Source organism: Panthera uncia, chromosome A2 (assembly GCF_023721935.1).
Source record: "Panthera uncia isolate 11264 chromosome A2, Puncia_PCG_1.0, whole genome shotgun sequence".
Lineage (NCBI taxonomy): Eukaryota > Metazoa > Chordata > Mammalia > Carnivora > Felidae > Panthera > Panthera uncia.
Genome location: NC_064816.1, coordinates 667805 through 682129, shown reverse-complemented (window position 1 = coordinate 682129; position 14325 = coordinate 667805). Strand labels below are relative to the sequence as shown.

The window sequence follows — 14325 nt, the reverse complement described above, 5'->3', positions numbered from 1 at the left end:
AAAAAAAAAAAAAAAAAAAAAAAAAAAAAAAAAAAAGAAGAAAAAAGGGGGGAAAAAAAAAGAAAGAAAAAAAAGGAAAAGGGGGGGCACAGAAATTGGGTGTCCGCTGTCCCAGCCCCAGGAACCTCATGGGGATGCACTGAGGCAGCTCCTCACCCTCCTCCCGCTGCCCCAGTCTTAGGGGAACAGGAAACGAGAAAAACAAAAAAAAAAGCATGGGATGAGTAAAGTCAAGTCACGTTCAAGCCGAGCTGGGGCAGACCTAGCCTGACGCCATGGAATGAGGCCTGCCGGGACGGGGCGGGGCGGGGGTGGCAGGGGACTCCGAGCAGGACGCGGCCCTGAGTGATGAGCGCACCGTTTGAAAAAAAGCACCGATCTTTCTGTACACATTTAAAAACAGAAACCGTGTTAAAATTCATGTCAAGTTGTAAAAACTTCAAAAGAACGAGCCAAAAAAACCCTAGGACGTCTGACCTTGGGAAGCAGACAGGCTGGGGCTGCACAGGAAGGGCCTATGTTTTAATCATGTCTCCAAATCATCCTCCTCTGAGGCAATGCTCGCTACCACCACCACCTAAGTGTGAGATAGTTTGCCATCTGAAGGGGAAGGTCAAGGACAAACTCCATCTCTTTTACCTCGAGGCCTCTGTTTCTCTGCGTCGTAGATCATGACCACTTCTGTGACCTGCAAGAGAGACGGTGTTCGAGAATCCGGGTGCCACGGGCGGCCACGAGCACACCTGGCTACCACACAACTCCCGAGGCAATGGCAGCTCGGGGCTGCGTGCGGACACTCCCCGGGGAAGTCCAGAGGCCCCGAGGCCCCGAGGCCGGCCTTATGGGCTTTGACGCCCGAGACTCAGGGGACCCGAGACAGGGAAGCACAGGCCACCTCTGCCCCAAGTGCTCACGCGGAGCCACCGGGCCACCAGGGACCCGGCCCCACACTCCAGCTGGGGGGGGGGGGGTGGGGGTGGGGCGGTGTGAGGACCACAGCGCGCCTTTCCCTTCACAGACAAGCCCAAAGGCTCAGGCGCCAGGATGGAAGGGCCCGTGTCCCGGTCAGCTCAGCTCAGCCCTCCCTGACAGACGTCCCCCCCCAGGACGGCATCTCTTCTCTCTCTGAGCGCACAACGCCACATGCTCTGGCGCCCTTCGTTCGGGGCCCGGGCCCTTGGCACACTCAGGTGCCCCCCGACAAACAGGCAGTAGGGAGGGCAAGGGGACTGCCCACCAACAGGGTGTGCGGCCCGTCGGGGTCCGGGGTGACCCCAGGCCTTGGCTTCGGGTGACTGGGACGCCCCTCCTCCTCCCCCCACGAGCCTGCATGCTGCCCGTCTCCTCTTCTGCTTGCCCTACTAGAACCGAGCACAAGTGATGCTAACCCCCCAGGAAGACTCTAATGGATTTCAGCCTCTTCCAGGAACAGAACCGGCCTGGGGAGAAGGTCTGCTGTCACTGACGAAAAACCGAGCAGGTGACAGGTTCAAGAATCTCTCACGACACCCGGCCAGGGGACGAGTGCCCGGCGGCCCACAGGACGCGCGAGCTGCCGGAGCAGGGCAGCACAGGGCCCGAGCCGGCGCCCTCCCAGATGGCAGGGTCTGCACGGCTGCTCTGAGGACCTGGGCTGGAACATTCCTCCCGCGACGAGACACGGAAGTCCGGCTCCCATCGCCAGACCGACCCCTGCTTCTCCCCGACACTATCCTAGCACTCTGCACTGTGGCACCTCCAGCTGACCGGAAGGGCCTTTCGGGAGGTCGGCCCGGCGAGCGACCGTGCGCCTGGAAAAGCCGCACATCCCCTCTCCTGGGCTCGGGCCCGCTCTGCGGAAGACACAGGCCCCGAGGAGACAGCGGCCAGGCCTAACCTGTGCGGACACTCGGCTCCACCACTCCCGCCCTGCCCTGCCGTGCTCCGGCCCAGAACAACTCACCACTCCGAATTTCTTGAAGTATTCCCTGAGCTCTGTCTCACCGCAATTGTGAGGGATCCCACCGACAAATATCTTATTTGATTTACTGTTATCGCTCCTGGGTCCTTTCTGCTGTTTCAAGAGGGAGAAAATGGTTAGTCCGTGCAGGGAACCCTCACAACCGTCTCTACAGTGCGTACGTGGGCTACACTCGGCATTGGTTTTAGGAACCAGCGAAAAGCCAGACCCAAACAGTCCCAAACCCCACTAAATCCAAAGAGAAACACAACTGGCAAGCCACTGTAACTTCTCCCATTTTCCCAGGGAGTCCCAAGGTGACAGGGACCCGGCAGCACGGGCACCACTGCATTTCCAATGCGTGTGCACGGAGCGTGCGGTGGGTCCCGTGCGTGATTATTCCGAACGACAACGGCTGTAAAGCGTAAGGCTCTACGATCTGAAAAGTAAGGCCTCAGGAGGGCAAGGTGGCCGCGATGATGAAAACTAACAGCTTTCCGGGTTTTTAGTGGGCGACCGAAGAGGACCGTGGGAAGTTGCAGTAACCGAGAAGCCACCTGCCTCAACTGACCGCAGCGATCCCTCCCTCTCTGCAGACGGCCTCACGCCTGGGGGGGAAGCGCTGGACTCCAGGTGGGGGACCAGACCTCAGCCCCCACTCCCAGGGGGCTGCCTCCCCACCGCATTCCTCACGTGCCCCTCATCCTCCCTGGCCACGGGGCTCCCAGACTACGTCGTCCTAGCCGCTCTGGACAACACGACTGAACTCTGGGGGTGGGCGAGGTCTCACAGGTCCACACAGGGGTCAAATGCCACCAAGATGCGGTGACCCTCCATGACCGTTCCGTCTTAGTAAAGAACACGAGTAACCAAACGGAACGTGAACGTGGCGGCCTCGGTTCCAGTCTGAAGAGAAGAGGTATGACAGCCACCTGTGGAAGAAGCCCAGAGCCACGAGCGCACCGTCTGGACACAGGTGGCCCTGGGCACCACGGCTGCCGCTTCAGCCGTGGGGGTGGGTGTTCTGCGGGAGGACGTGCTTACAGGAGCTGCACACTCCAGAACTTAGGAGCGGGAGACACAGAGATGAGACAGAAACACGGGCAACTTCGGGAAAATCTTAGCAACTGATGAAGCGAACAGATATATCTGACGTACTACTCTTCCGATCTTTCTGTAAAGTTCCTAGAGAGTTTCCCGATAGGGAATTGGAAAAATAAAAACTGTTTCAAGGGTCTGAAGCCCTTGTCTACAAGAAGCAGTTGGACTCTGCTAGAAATTCAGGTTCTCGGGCCCTGGCCCAGACACGCTGATCAGATATGTGCCCTCTGCCTCCGGCCCGGCTCTGGCCAGGCCTCTCTGCTAGTTTGGACAAAGGCTTCCTGGATGACAGTCTTCTGAGACCTGCTGGGTGGTGGAAGGGGAGCTACGGGTGACAGTGGACGGAGCACGGGTCTGCTCCAGTTGGCCGAGCACCAAGGGCCACACGCCGCTCAGAGAATCCCCGAGGAGCCGCCACAGTGGTGGATCCTGACTCCGTTGTTCGAACAACCGGCGAGCAGGCTCTTGGATGCGGGCAAACGGCCCCTTGCCCCTGAGCCGCAGCACCTGGGCAGGCACGGCCAGCAAGCAGAGGGGGTGGGGGGCAGGTGCAGAGGGCGCTCTGACACGGGGTCCCCCCCTGGGGCAGGCGCGGAGCCACCACCAGTGAGGAGAAAACGGACCGTTCCGGATCACAAACGGGTGCGAGCAGTCTTTTTCCTCCCGCTAAGACAGACCAGGAAGAGCACTTCTCTCGGCTATGAGATGAACAACGTGCGCCATTGGATGGACCCGAGCAACCCTCGGCTGCTCAGATACCGAACTGGGCCTCTGTTGCTCTCGATCGTAAGGAGCAAAGACACCAGGTCAGAGGTGTGTATTTCCTTCCGACTGTGGCCACGAACGCACACGACACATCGAGAGGCCACCTCACCCAGCCCGGCCCCTTACCCATCCTTCCTTCGGCCGTGTCCTCTCCGGCTGCATCCCCCGAGGTGTGCATGGCTTTGGGTCGATCTGCAGAAGTTTCAAACGAGCCCATCGTGAGCACGAAGCTATTTCCTCCAGAAACGTGCCGGCACGGCCAGCAAGCACATGCCCCCCGTCAATTCACCCCAAGTCCACAACCTACTCCGTCATACAGCCGAAGCCCAGAGCTGCAACCCCTTAAGTCAACCCCGCTAAAACACCCCTTGGCGTGAGCACCTCTTAAGCCCAGCGGCAGACGCAGCTGAAGGGGCCATGCGCAGCGTGGGGGGGGGGGGGGGGTGCGGGTGGTAGACTCTGAAGAAGGACACTTACGTTTCGGCCGTCCAGTGTGTGTGGTCTGCTGGCCAGCACCGTCCCCACACAGTTTGGGTCTTTAAATTTGACAAACCCAAAGCCTCGAGACTGGTTGGTGGTTTTATCTTTCATGATCACACAGTCTACAACTTCTCCATATTGGGAAAAGTAGCTGCGTAGAGTCTCTGCTCGGAGATTGGGACAAAAACACAGACACACACACCAGAGCGTTAAGCACAGCATCACAGCAGGTGTGTAAGCACACACGCACACGTGCTCCTGGCCCTTCTGGCTGACCTGGGAAGTGCAACTACCAACTTCTAAACTGGCACATCAGTGGACGGGGTGGTTGAAGATGGAAAGGGCAGGAGGCCCCTGGGGAAGGACTGGGGATCCTAGACACGGATGCACACGTCTCTGCGTGAATTAGCGAGGGTGCGACTGACAACGGCAGTGGCCAAAGGCAATCTGAAAAGTGAAGTGTGAGGGGAGCCAGGCGGCCACCGGGAACGTCGACTACCACAAGCTGCTTAGGGCCCTGCACGGGGCCTGAACTCAGCGACTGCGCCAGCAAGCCTGCAGACCTCCACACTCGTCTCCTGCCCTCCACGTCCCTCCCCTACCTCTGCCAGGACACCAGGACGACTCCCAGTCCAGTGCCCCTCCTCCTCAGAATCCAAGACAGTAAGCTAACCGAGAAGGAAAGAAACCCTTCCCCTTCAAAAGTAGTAGCTAGACACAAATTCACACGCGTTCACGACCAAGGGGAGGCACGGTGCCTGGCACACAGGCAGTCCCCACCACCTACCTTGGGTGGTGCTCCAGTCAAGACCGCCCACGAAGAGCTTCCTGCAATTCAACAAGAAAACGTTTAGGGTCAAGATAGTCCTTGCCTCAAACATGTCAGCCACCTGCCCCCTCCTCAGGTGGTAATCCACAAGAAGCTGGTGGAGACGTGCCGACGTGTGCCATGCAATCGTGGCAACGCCGTGTGCCCACCGTGGCCACCGCCTGGCCTTGCCAGGTGTAGACAGGAATGACGACATCGAGACCTACCAAGACGACGGGGAGCGAGGGTCACGACGCGTAAGCAAAGACGACACATCCAGAGACACACACCGTCACTGACCAAACCAGTGAGAAAACGAGACCTTGCCAAATGCACCAACAGGAGCCCCCAAACTGCAGAGGATCCGGGGTGCGTTACGGGGCACACTTTCCCACTGCTCTTGCAGATACTGTGGATTTAGAAGTCGAGGTCTGAAAGCACACTCAACAAACCAGAGCGGCAGCAGGGGTGGGGGCTCTAGGTTAAAGCCTCAGGTATTTTCCACATGGTCACGAGCAAGGACCCACAGATCACTCAGTACTGGAACCCTGGCCCATACTTCCCGCCCCAAGGCAGCCCAGGCTGGAACCTTCAAGAGGAATCGCACTATCACCTACCTGCCTCTTCTGCACACCACACCTCTAGCGCGGTCTAGAACGCCAACAGGCCACAGGGTGGTGTCCACCGTTCCCAATGCCCCCAGGCTGGCCAGGCCTGGGAAATGAGGCACTGGGGCACGTCCCAAGACAGGCCAGCGTGCTACAGCTACTCCAGCCCTTACTGGGGCAGAGCTCACACGTATCTCCAAGACCCACAGGCCCCTTCAGGCACCACTCGGGCCCCCCACGAACCCAGAGAGCGGGTTCGGCAGAGGAGGGGCTTCAACTGCAGCGGTGGCGGCTCTGTGCTGCTGGCGTCCCCCAGGAAAAGGGGGCATGACCACTGTCACCCTCAGAGTGGGACCTGGATGCCACCTGATTGGTCTTCAGATGCCAGCGAGTGGCCAAGGCTCAGTCCGCATCTGGGACGCGGGGCTCCGCGGTCCCGGCGTCTGCAGCTGAGCGCGACTTGAAGACAAATGCACTCCCAAGCAACCAAGAAGGGCTGCCAGACAGGGTGCCCCACCCTCCACCCCAGGACAAACCCCCGCGTGCCCGCCCTGGGCTCGTTCCTACCGTGGCCTGTTCTCTGAGAACAGGCAACTCGCGCACGGTGCGTGAGAAACCATTCCCACCACCAGACAGGTACCCAGTACCAGCCTCAAAATGCCCGCAAGCCGGCCGCCACGGTCCAGGGAGGGGGGCACCGGGCAGGCACATCTGGCCGAGGCAGCTCCGTAAGGGGCAAGTTTCAGGGAACGTGCTGATCAAGCAGCTGAGGGAGGCCTCCATTTAGGCCTCATTAACTTAAGCCCGTGTCTCCTAGTACCCTTCAGAGCCAGGCCAGGCTCCTTCCCACCTCCAAACGCTCCCGCGGGAGGGAGGCCTCCCCAGAGGCCCAGGGCGCTGCCCAGAGCAAGCCGGGACTCAGGACGGCCCGCCCTCGCAGGGCCCGGCGCCCAGCCGATGAGTGGCTGCAGGCCCCCAGGCCGGCTGGCACCCCGGAGGAGGAGCCGCCTCGGAGCCGCGTGCCGGCCCACCCCTTCCACACAGTAGCGAACAAGGGTTTGCTGTGAAAACGCAAATTCATGCAGGAAAAAGAGACCCCGAGCATTCTTCAACAAAACAAAACAAAACCTAACTTTCCGAGCCACGCACCAGCCTCTATCTAGCATGCCTCCGGCCAAAACGGCAAGGTCATAAGCAGGTATCCTTCCAAGCAACCCAATCCTTCACCACCGGCAGGCCTAGGAAGGAAGGAAGGAACTCGTCTGACCAGTCTTGGTTCCAGCCCTTATTTAAATTTCAAAATCAGACACGAGGGAGAAAAGACCAGAAATACCATCACCCACACAACTGACAACCTAGACTGCCCTGTGGACTGGATGGTAAAAAGGCAACAACGCTGTGCTCTCGTTTTGTTGTGCCGTGCTGATTTCAGAGAATATTCTTGTTCACAGAGGGACACAGGGCTCTGCTCACTCCCCAAGACTTCACAAAAGACGGACGCGGAGTATGGGAGGGGACGCACAAATGGGGCAAAACGTAAACCTGGGGGGTCTGGCTGGGAAAGAGCATCTAGGGACCTTGGTGACCATTTTGCAATGTTCTGCAAGCTCAAGGTCTATAAAACCATAAGCTCCGAGAGAGTTCCCTCACTGCGGAAACAACGGGACTCCAGATTTCCCGGCTGCAGGCTCTAGGGGACCTGCCCCGACAGGCACAGCTGGTCACTCGGGGAAGAGAGCTCCAGGCTTCAGCGCTAGCTGCTCTCTGGCTTTCTACTTCCTCTCCTCCTGCTCCAAGGGCATACTTTCCCTGGTCCGCAGACAGAAGGTGCCAACAGGTTCCGGAAGGTCCTGCGTAGGGCCCCTCCAGAGCCCCAGCACAAAGCCCCAACCTCTGAGCCTCAGAGACCACAGTGCGTTTAGCAGGCCCAGCGGGGCCCGGCCAGGCACGGCTCCACTGCTGCCCGGGCAGCAAAACCCTGACCGGTCAACACGGATGTGCACGCACGCCTGGCGCCGAGCGTGAGACCGTTCACCCCAGCAGCCATCCCGGGGCGGCCCAGACACGCTCACCTGGCAGCGTGCGGCTCTCAGGTGCCAATGGGTGCTCACACACGGGACCCTGCAGACTAAGCGGATGGCTGACTGTGTGGTTCCCCCTCCAGCCCTTCCCTGCTCTTAAGCGCACGAGAGTCATTACTCAGCAGAAGCTGAAAGTCAGGGCCCCCCCCCCCCAGTCCCCAAACCCCACAGACGGCCAAGGGGACCTCCTGGCTCTCCCAGGTGACCGAGAGTCAGGTTCTTGAGGGGGAATGGGCAATACCACCACCCAGAGAGCCAGGGAGAGGCCGTCCAGGGCCTCCTGCTGACCTCCTCTCGGAAGGGGCTCTGCAAGGGTAACCCAGGCACCAGGCCCTGGTGGACTCTCCCCCTTGCCCACCCACTGAGACTGAACCCTGCTCTGGAGCACGGCCCCGCTCCAGCTCTGTGTACTTTAGGGCAGCCGCGTGCTGTTTCTGCCAGAAAGTAAATCTTCGGCAGCTTCCCCTGGCCCAGGCCAGCCACTGCAGGCTCTGCCCCTCGGCAGCATGCTTGCAGGCTTCAGAAAGTGCCACCGTGCCTGGTGAGACAGCCACCAGTAAGGCAGCAGTGCGACAGAGCTTAGCTTAGCTCTGGAGGGCGAGAAGCAGAGGGCCCAGGACTGATCCTGGTTGTTTAGCAACAGCCCTTTCAACTTAAAGACACACAACCCAGAGCCCCTGCTCGCACTTTCCTGCTCCTCTGGTGTGGTCACACTGGGACCCTGTGTCCCTAAGTATGTCCTGTTTCCCCCCGTAGGGAGGGAAGCAGCCTGAGGAGGAACACACAGCACCGGCCCAGACGCCAGGGAGCCACCCCACTTCTGGCCCTCCCACTGCAACAGAAGAAAAGACCCGGAAGGCAACTGTTGGGGCTCAGCCCTTACCCCAGAACCTGCCTCTGCTGGCCCTGCCCTCAGCAGCTCAGGCTTCCCTCCTGCCAGCAAAGTGAGATCACCCCCCCCCCCCGACCAATGTGGGGGTTGAGTGACACATTCAGGAGAGAACCCCAGGACACCCCCAGTGCCTGGCATTAGCTCCCGATGCCTGCAGCCTTCCACTGTAAGCTCCTCCCCCCCACACACACACACCCTGGTACCCGGCAAGAGCCTCAAACAAGTGACCTCCTGCTGAAAACGCTACTCACAATTCTGACCGGGTGTGACACTGTGATGGAGACAGTCACCCTGTGACGACAGCACCACCTCATTGAGGGACAAAATGTACACATTTGGGCCTGGCCCCGATCCCTGCCATTCCCTACAAGGGCTCTCCTGGCTCACCAAGAGCACGGGACTCCCAGCTCTGGCTCGTCTTAGGGGTCCCTGGGCAAGTCCCCTGCCCTTCTAAACCTCGGTCTGCCCTGCAGAGGAAAGGGCTGGACCTGGGGGACAAAGTTCGGGCCCAGCTCCCAGCAGGTGCTCTAGGAAGGGTGTCACTGGTGAGGTACTCTGGGTGAGTTTCTGCTTGTGAGGAGGGCGCACCACCGGTCAAGGTGCTCGACCAGATGCGAACCTGAAAACAGAATGAAATCGACCAGAGAGGCTCTCCCAACACCACGACCCCCTCTACAGGCGTCAGACTAGTTCCCCCTACGGGAAACAAGAGCTAAACCAGGGGAACAAGCGGCAGGGACACACTGGGAACCAGGCTGAAAAGAGCAGACGTCAGACAGGTGTCTCACTTAGAGTGATCTTGCCCCCAGGTGACACTGCGCAATACCTGGGGACGTCTGAGATTCTCACAAGCAGGGGTGCTCCTGGGACTGAGTGTGTGGGGGCCAGGGATGCTGCTCGCCCCCGCGGTGCCCAGGATGCCCCAAATGGCAGCAGTGCTGGGGAGAAACCCTGTCCCAGAACAGCTCCAAAATGCCAACGGGAGCATCTCTACCCTCCGCCCGTTCAGGTCTCACCGCCCCCCTCCCCAAGCATGACCCCTCTGACCAGACCATCAGGACTCTCCCCACCTCCCAGGCGCTAGTGAAAGCGGGTAGCTAACGAGTCCCTGCCCCTCAAGGCCCAGGCCTCTGGCCCCATCCTGCCAGCACTCAGAGGATCACTGGGCTGCTGGGGCAGCTGGGGTCACCCACTTTCTGTGCTTCTGGCTCCAGCGGCCTCGGCCTCCCGCTGCCTGCCCGCACCGCCTCTCAAAGTGACCCGGACGCCACTTTGCCTTCTCTCCCTGGAGTCAGTTCTCTCCCACGGACTCTCCCCTTGAGAGTGTCCAGTTGGCCCCGTCCTACTAGTAAGACACGTGCCACATGAAATCCTCCCCCGACCTCTCTCCAGTTCCACCACACGAGCGGGCTCTGTCCTAACAGGAACCGGCCCCTGCCGAGCGCTCACGAGCACCCACAAGATCCCAGGCGCCTTCGGGGTCCCTGAAGCCTTGTGCCCACACCGGTTCCAGAGTCAGAATCGCGAGAGACCCTCCACGAAACCGACTTCCTGAGGTTACGGCAGGGGAACGAGGGCTCAGTGCCGACCCCGGCAAGGTGAGCGTCCGTCCCCGGGTCCCTGGCTCAGAAGGGAGGCTATCAGCCCGTCACACATCTGCCCCATGTGGCCACACGTGACGCTGCTGCTCCTATCGCCCCTCTGCCCTCGAGACCCGGCCCTCCCTCTGCTCTGGCTGATTGGGACAGTCGGGACCCCGGTTCCCACCAGCCTCCTCTCTCCCCACAGCCTTCGCTTCAGAGGAACCTGAGCCAGCTCAGGTACGGTCACCACCTGGTGGGGCTCCCTTTCGTCGAAGACTCAAACTCACGAGTACATTCGTACGCTGGTGGGCGCCCCACACACGGGGCTCCTGCTAGCAAAGGGGGAGCAAGCCCTTCCCACCTATCAAGAGCTCCCTCAGTACGAGGCTGGCCAAAGACCAGAGCAGAGGAGACCGGAGATGAAGACGCAGCTCACAGGGCGTCACTCGGACCTGTCACGTCCCGGTCACGTCTGCCATCACCATCACCTGGCTCTGGGCACAACAGGAGCTCCTGTGTGGGAACCGCCCCAAAGCAGGCAGGTGCGGTCCCCTCACGGGAAACAGCATCAGGGCTCGTCAGGGGGCCCAAGGGACACCCCCCCCCCCGCCCCAGGATGTGATGGCAAGGAGACCAAAGTGGACCCCGAAACCCCACTGGACGGAGTGGAGACAAGCATACTCTGGGAAAAGAGACCGATCGATACTTCCTGGCGACAGATTTCTACTTGCAAAACACGAAGAGATTTCGGGGACCCGTCTTGACAACTTTCAAAGGTGGGCGATTGGGGTGGGTTTTCGAGGGGAGAGGGGAAGGGAACCAGGCCCCCTGGCTCCCGGCCCCACCGCCAGCTCCACGGCCTCGGCAGACCCAGGCTCGGGCCCTGGCAGCGCACCCGAGGGCGGGTCTCGGGGTCTCCAGGCTCCCTTCCCTCCTAACCGCTGCTGGCCCTGGTGAGGGACCCCGCACTTCGGGCAGCGCTCCGGAAGGCCACGGCCATGGGGAGGTGACAGGTGCACACTCTCTTCCGTCAGACTCTGCCCCGTCTCTGGAGCACGGTGTCCCTGTTCCCTGGTTTCCAGTCAGACACGCTGCGACCCCCCCCCCCCCCCCTACCTGACCCGCAGAAAAAAGGGGGGCGCCCCCCCCCCCCCCCCCCCGCCGCCCCTGACAAGCTCAGCGGGGAGCTAAGGGTCTCCCTCCTGGGCCGCTGCGGTGCGCCCTTTTCGGGGAGGGGGGGGGGCACAACATGCCTGTCACGTCCGCCCGTGTGGTAACCTGGACCTGGAGGCCGCACAAGGACTTACCGAACCCAGCGCTTGACCACCAACCCGCGCCTCTTCAAAGCTCCGGGCGTGGGGACACGCGCACCCGCCCCGGGGCCGCCGCAGAAATGTAACCGAAAAACCACGCCGGCCGCGCAGGAGCCAGTGTCTGCAAAGAAAACTAGTCCGAGCCCCGAACTAGGGCACAAATGGATTTCCGAGCCCCTCGGGGATCTCGGGCTCCGCTCCGGGCCGCGTGAGCATCACACGGGCTGTAATTGCGACACCAACTCCCCACTAGTAGCTGCTCGAGCAGAGGCCCCGGGAAGCGGGCCTCTGCTGTCCACCACCCGGCACGGCTGTCGCGGGGCGCGAGCCGCAAGGGGCTCCAGCTGCAGACCCCTCAGAGGGCGCGGGCGCTCGGAGACGGACACGCTGCCGAGGGCTCCGGCCCCAACCGCCCCCCCGCCCCGTGACCTTCGCCCCCGAGCCCTCGGTCTGCGAACCTTCCGCGTTCTTAGCACTTCGGGAAGGGGCCAAGAGCGGAAACGGGGCGAGCCGCCACCCCGAGGCCCGGCTGGAGCAAGTTCTGCGCGGCGGCACAACTGGCACTCCGGGGCCGGGCCCGCCACGTGCGCCGACCCGCCAAGTTGGTGCGCGGGCTGGGGGCGGGGGAGCCCCGGGCGCCCCAGAACCCTCCCGTTTCCGCTCGGGCTCCGCCACCGGGAAGTGCAAGCGAGGCGGAAGACAAGGCGCCCCAGACCCCTCCGGAGCTCCCGTTGCGGGTCCCGCTCAGCCAGGAAGCGGCGGGGTCCCTGCGGGCGCTCCCAGAGCCCCGTTCCGGGTCCCCCAGCAAAAAATCCAGGCGCGGGGGGCGAACGAGACGACCCAGATCCCCAGTTTCCCGCGTCCGATCCCCCAGCGGGAAAGTCGGGCGCGGCGGCGGCGGCGGGGACGTCCTGACACCCCCCCCCACCCGCCGGGAGCTCCCGTTCCGAGTCCACCTCAGGCAGGAAGCAGCGGGGACCCCCCCGACCCTCCCAGGGGCGCCCTGGCCAGGAAGCGGCGGGACGCCGGACTCCCAGGATCCCGCTCGCCAACCCCCCCCCCCGCCGCGTCCCGGGTGCGCGGACCCCCAGGCCACCGGGCCCCAGCGCGGCCCGGCGGCGTGACCTTGACGGGGGCCGGGGCGGCGTCTGGGCGGCGACGGCGCAGGCCGGCGCGTCCTCACCCGATCTCGTCAGCGCCCGAGTTGTTCATGGCGGCGGCGCTCGGCGTCCCGGGCCCCCTGGCTCGCTCCCGCCTCCGGAAGGTCACCGGCCCCGGCGCCCTCCCCACAGCCGCGGCCCGGATCTGCGCAACGGCGGCGGCCGCGCTGCCTCCTCCCCTCAGCGCCAACGGTCACCGCGCGCCACCGCGCCCGCGCCGCCGCCCTGCGCACGCCCGGGCGCGCTCCCGCACGGGGCCTCCGGGGGCGGGGCCAGGGGTGCGCCCGCCTAAGTGCGTGCGTTCCTGCGTGCGTGCCTTGCGTGCGGTAGCCACCACCGCGCGGCGGCCTCGGTCCTCCTCGGCTCTCGGCGTCGCCGCAGGGTGTTCTGGGAAGTGGAGTCCCCCCTGCGCCGGCGTCGTCCCCACCCCGCGGAGGGGGGCTCGCGGGCCGAGCCGCGTGCGTGCTGCGTGCTGCGTGCGTGCGCGTTCGCGCTTAGGCGCTCCGAGCTAGGCACCGCGGGGCGCAGGCGCGGCTTGGCTTCCTTGTTTGAGTTCGGGTCGGAAGTGGCGCGCGGGGTCAACAGTGGGCAAAGGCCACGCCCGGCGCGGGGTCACGCCGGGTGGAGGCGCCCCTCCCCACGCCTGCACCTCCGCTACTTCCCGGAACTCGTCTCCCGGGAGGGGCTGGCGGCTGCAGCGGCGGCTGCCGGCGAGACCGCGGTGACGGTGGGTGGGAGGGCCCTCCGGGCCCCGTCCGCAGATGGAACCGCGGGTGGACGCCGGGCACGCCCGTGAGCGCCCCGCAGGACGGCCCTGCAGCCCGGGGCTAGGCGCCCGGCGCGCGACCACGGGCGCTGGGGACAGTCGGGTCGTTCGGGTGACCTGTGCCGCGGGACTCCGCTTACTCCCCGCCTGCCAGAAGTTCCCTTACTCGTCGTCGTAAAATTAAGTGAATGGAAGGAGTGAAGGAACTAGGTCGCAGGCAAACGGTACAAAACAAAACGTTTAAAATACAACTTCATCTCGCCCACTTTATAGTTTGCGGGGCATGTGGGCATCGGTGTCAATTCCAGTAGTCACCCGCTTGGAGTAGCTCAGTCCCCATTTGCAGATGGGAGAGGGAGGCCAGCAGGAGAGAAATGAGTGCGTGGTCCCAGGTAGCATCAGGCAGGCGTTGTGTCCCCCACCTGGGAACCGTCCTCGTGCGCGGTTTTTGTTTTGCTTTGCTTTTTTGCAGGTCGAAAGAAATCAGTAGCACTTGGCAGGGACCGGTAGCCCATTGTGGGGTCCCTGGGGAGCTGGACGGACATATCCAAGACATGTGGCCATGAGTGCACTGGGGACAGGTGACGGGGAAGCAAACATGAGAGGCAGGGTGGCCTTGTCCTTCCAATGGGGCCAGCTCCACAACCCCACTTTGAGGAATTTATCCCCCCAATGCTGGCCCCACTGTGTGCACAGAGATGTCCCGGGAAGCTAACAGTTCTCTATTAAAATCAGAAAACTTGGAGGAAAAAAAAAAAACCCACATGTCCATCTACTGGTATCTGGATAAATAAACCATGAAGGGCATGAATGAAATACACAGGAAGTG

General features: G+C 62.3%; 1 protein-coding gene across 3 annotated transcripts in view; it reads right to left on the bottom strand.

The window, feature by feature from the left end:
* Nucleotides 1–13017, bottom strand: part of DAZAP1 (DAZ associated protein 1) — an 18718-nt gene extending 5701 nt beyond the window's left edge. The window contains exons 1-6 of one of the 3 annotated variants that reach the window (XM_049639515.1): nucleotides 12754–13017; nucleotides 5073–5113; nucleotides 4283–4449; nucleotides 3932–3997; nucleotides 1943–2053; nucleotides 640–688 (exon numbers count right to left, since the gene is read on the bottom strand). In XM_049639515.1, coding sequence (XP_049495472.1) covers nucleotides 640–688; nucleotides 1943–2053; nucleotides 3932–3997; nucleotides 4283–4449; nucleotides 5073–5113; nucleotides 12754–12782 — 463 coding nt within the window. In that variant the 5' untranslated portion in view covers nucleotides 12783–13017. The remainder of the gene's footprint in view (nucleotides 1–639; nucleotides 689–1942; nucleotides 2054–3931; nucleotides 3998–4282; nucleotides 4450–5072; nucleotides 5114–12753) is intronic. The other 2 variants (XM_049639516.1, XM_049639517.1) reach the window with 2 other exon arrangements.
* Between the last annotated feature and the right edge of the window lie 1308 nt (nucleotides 13018–14325).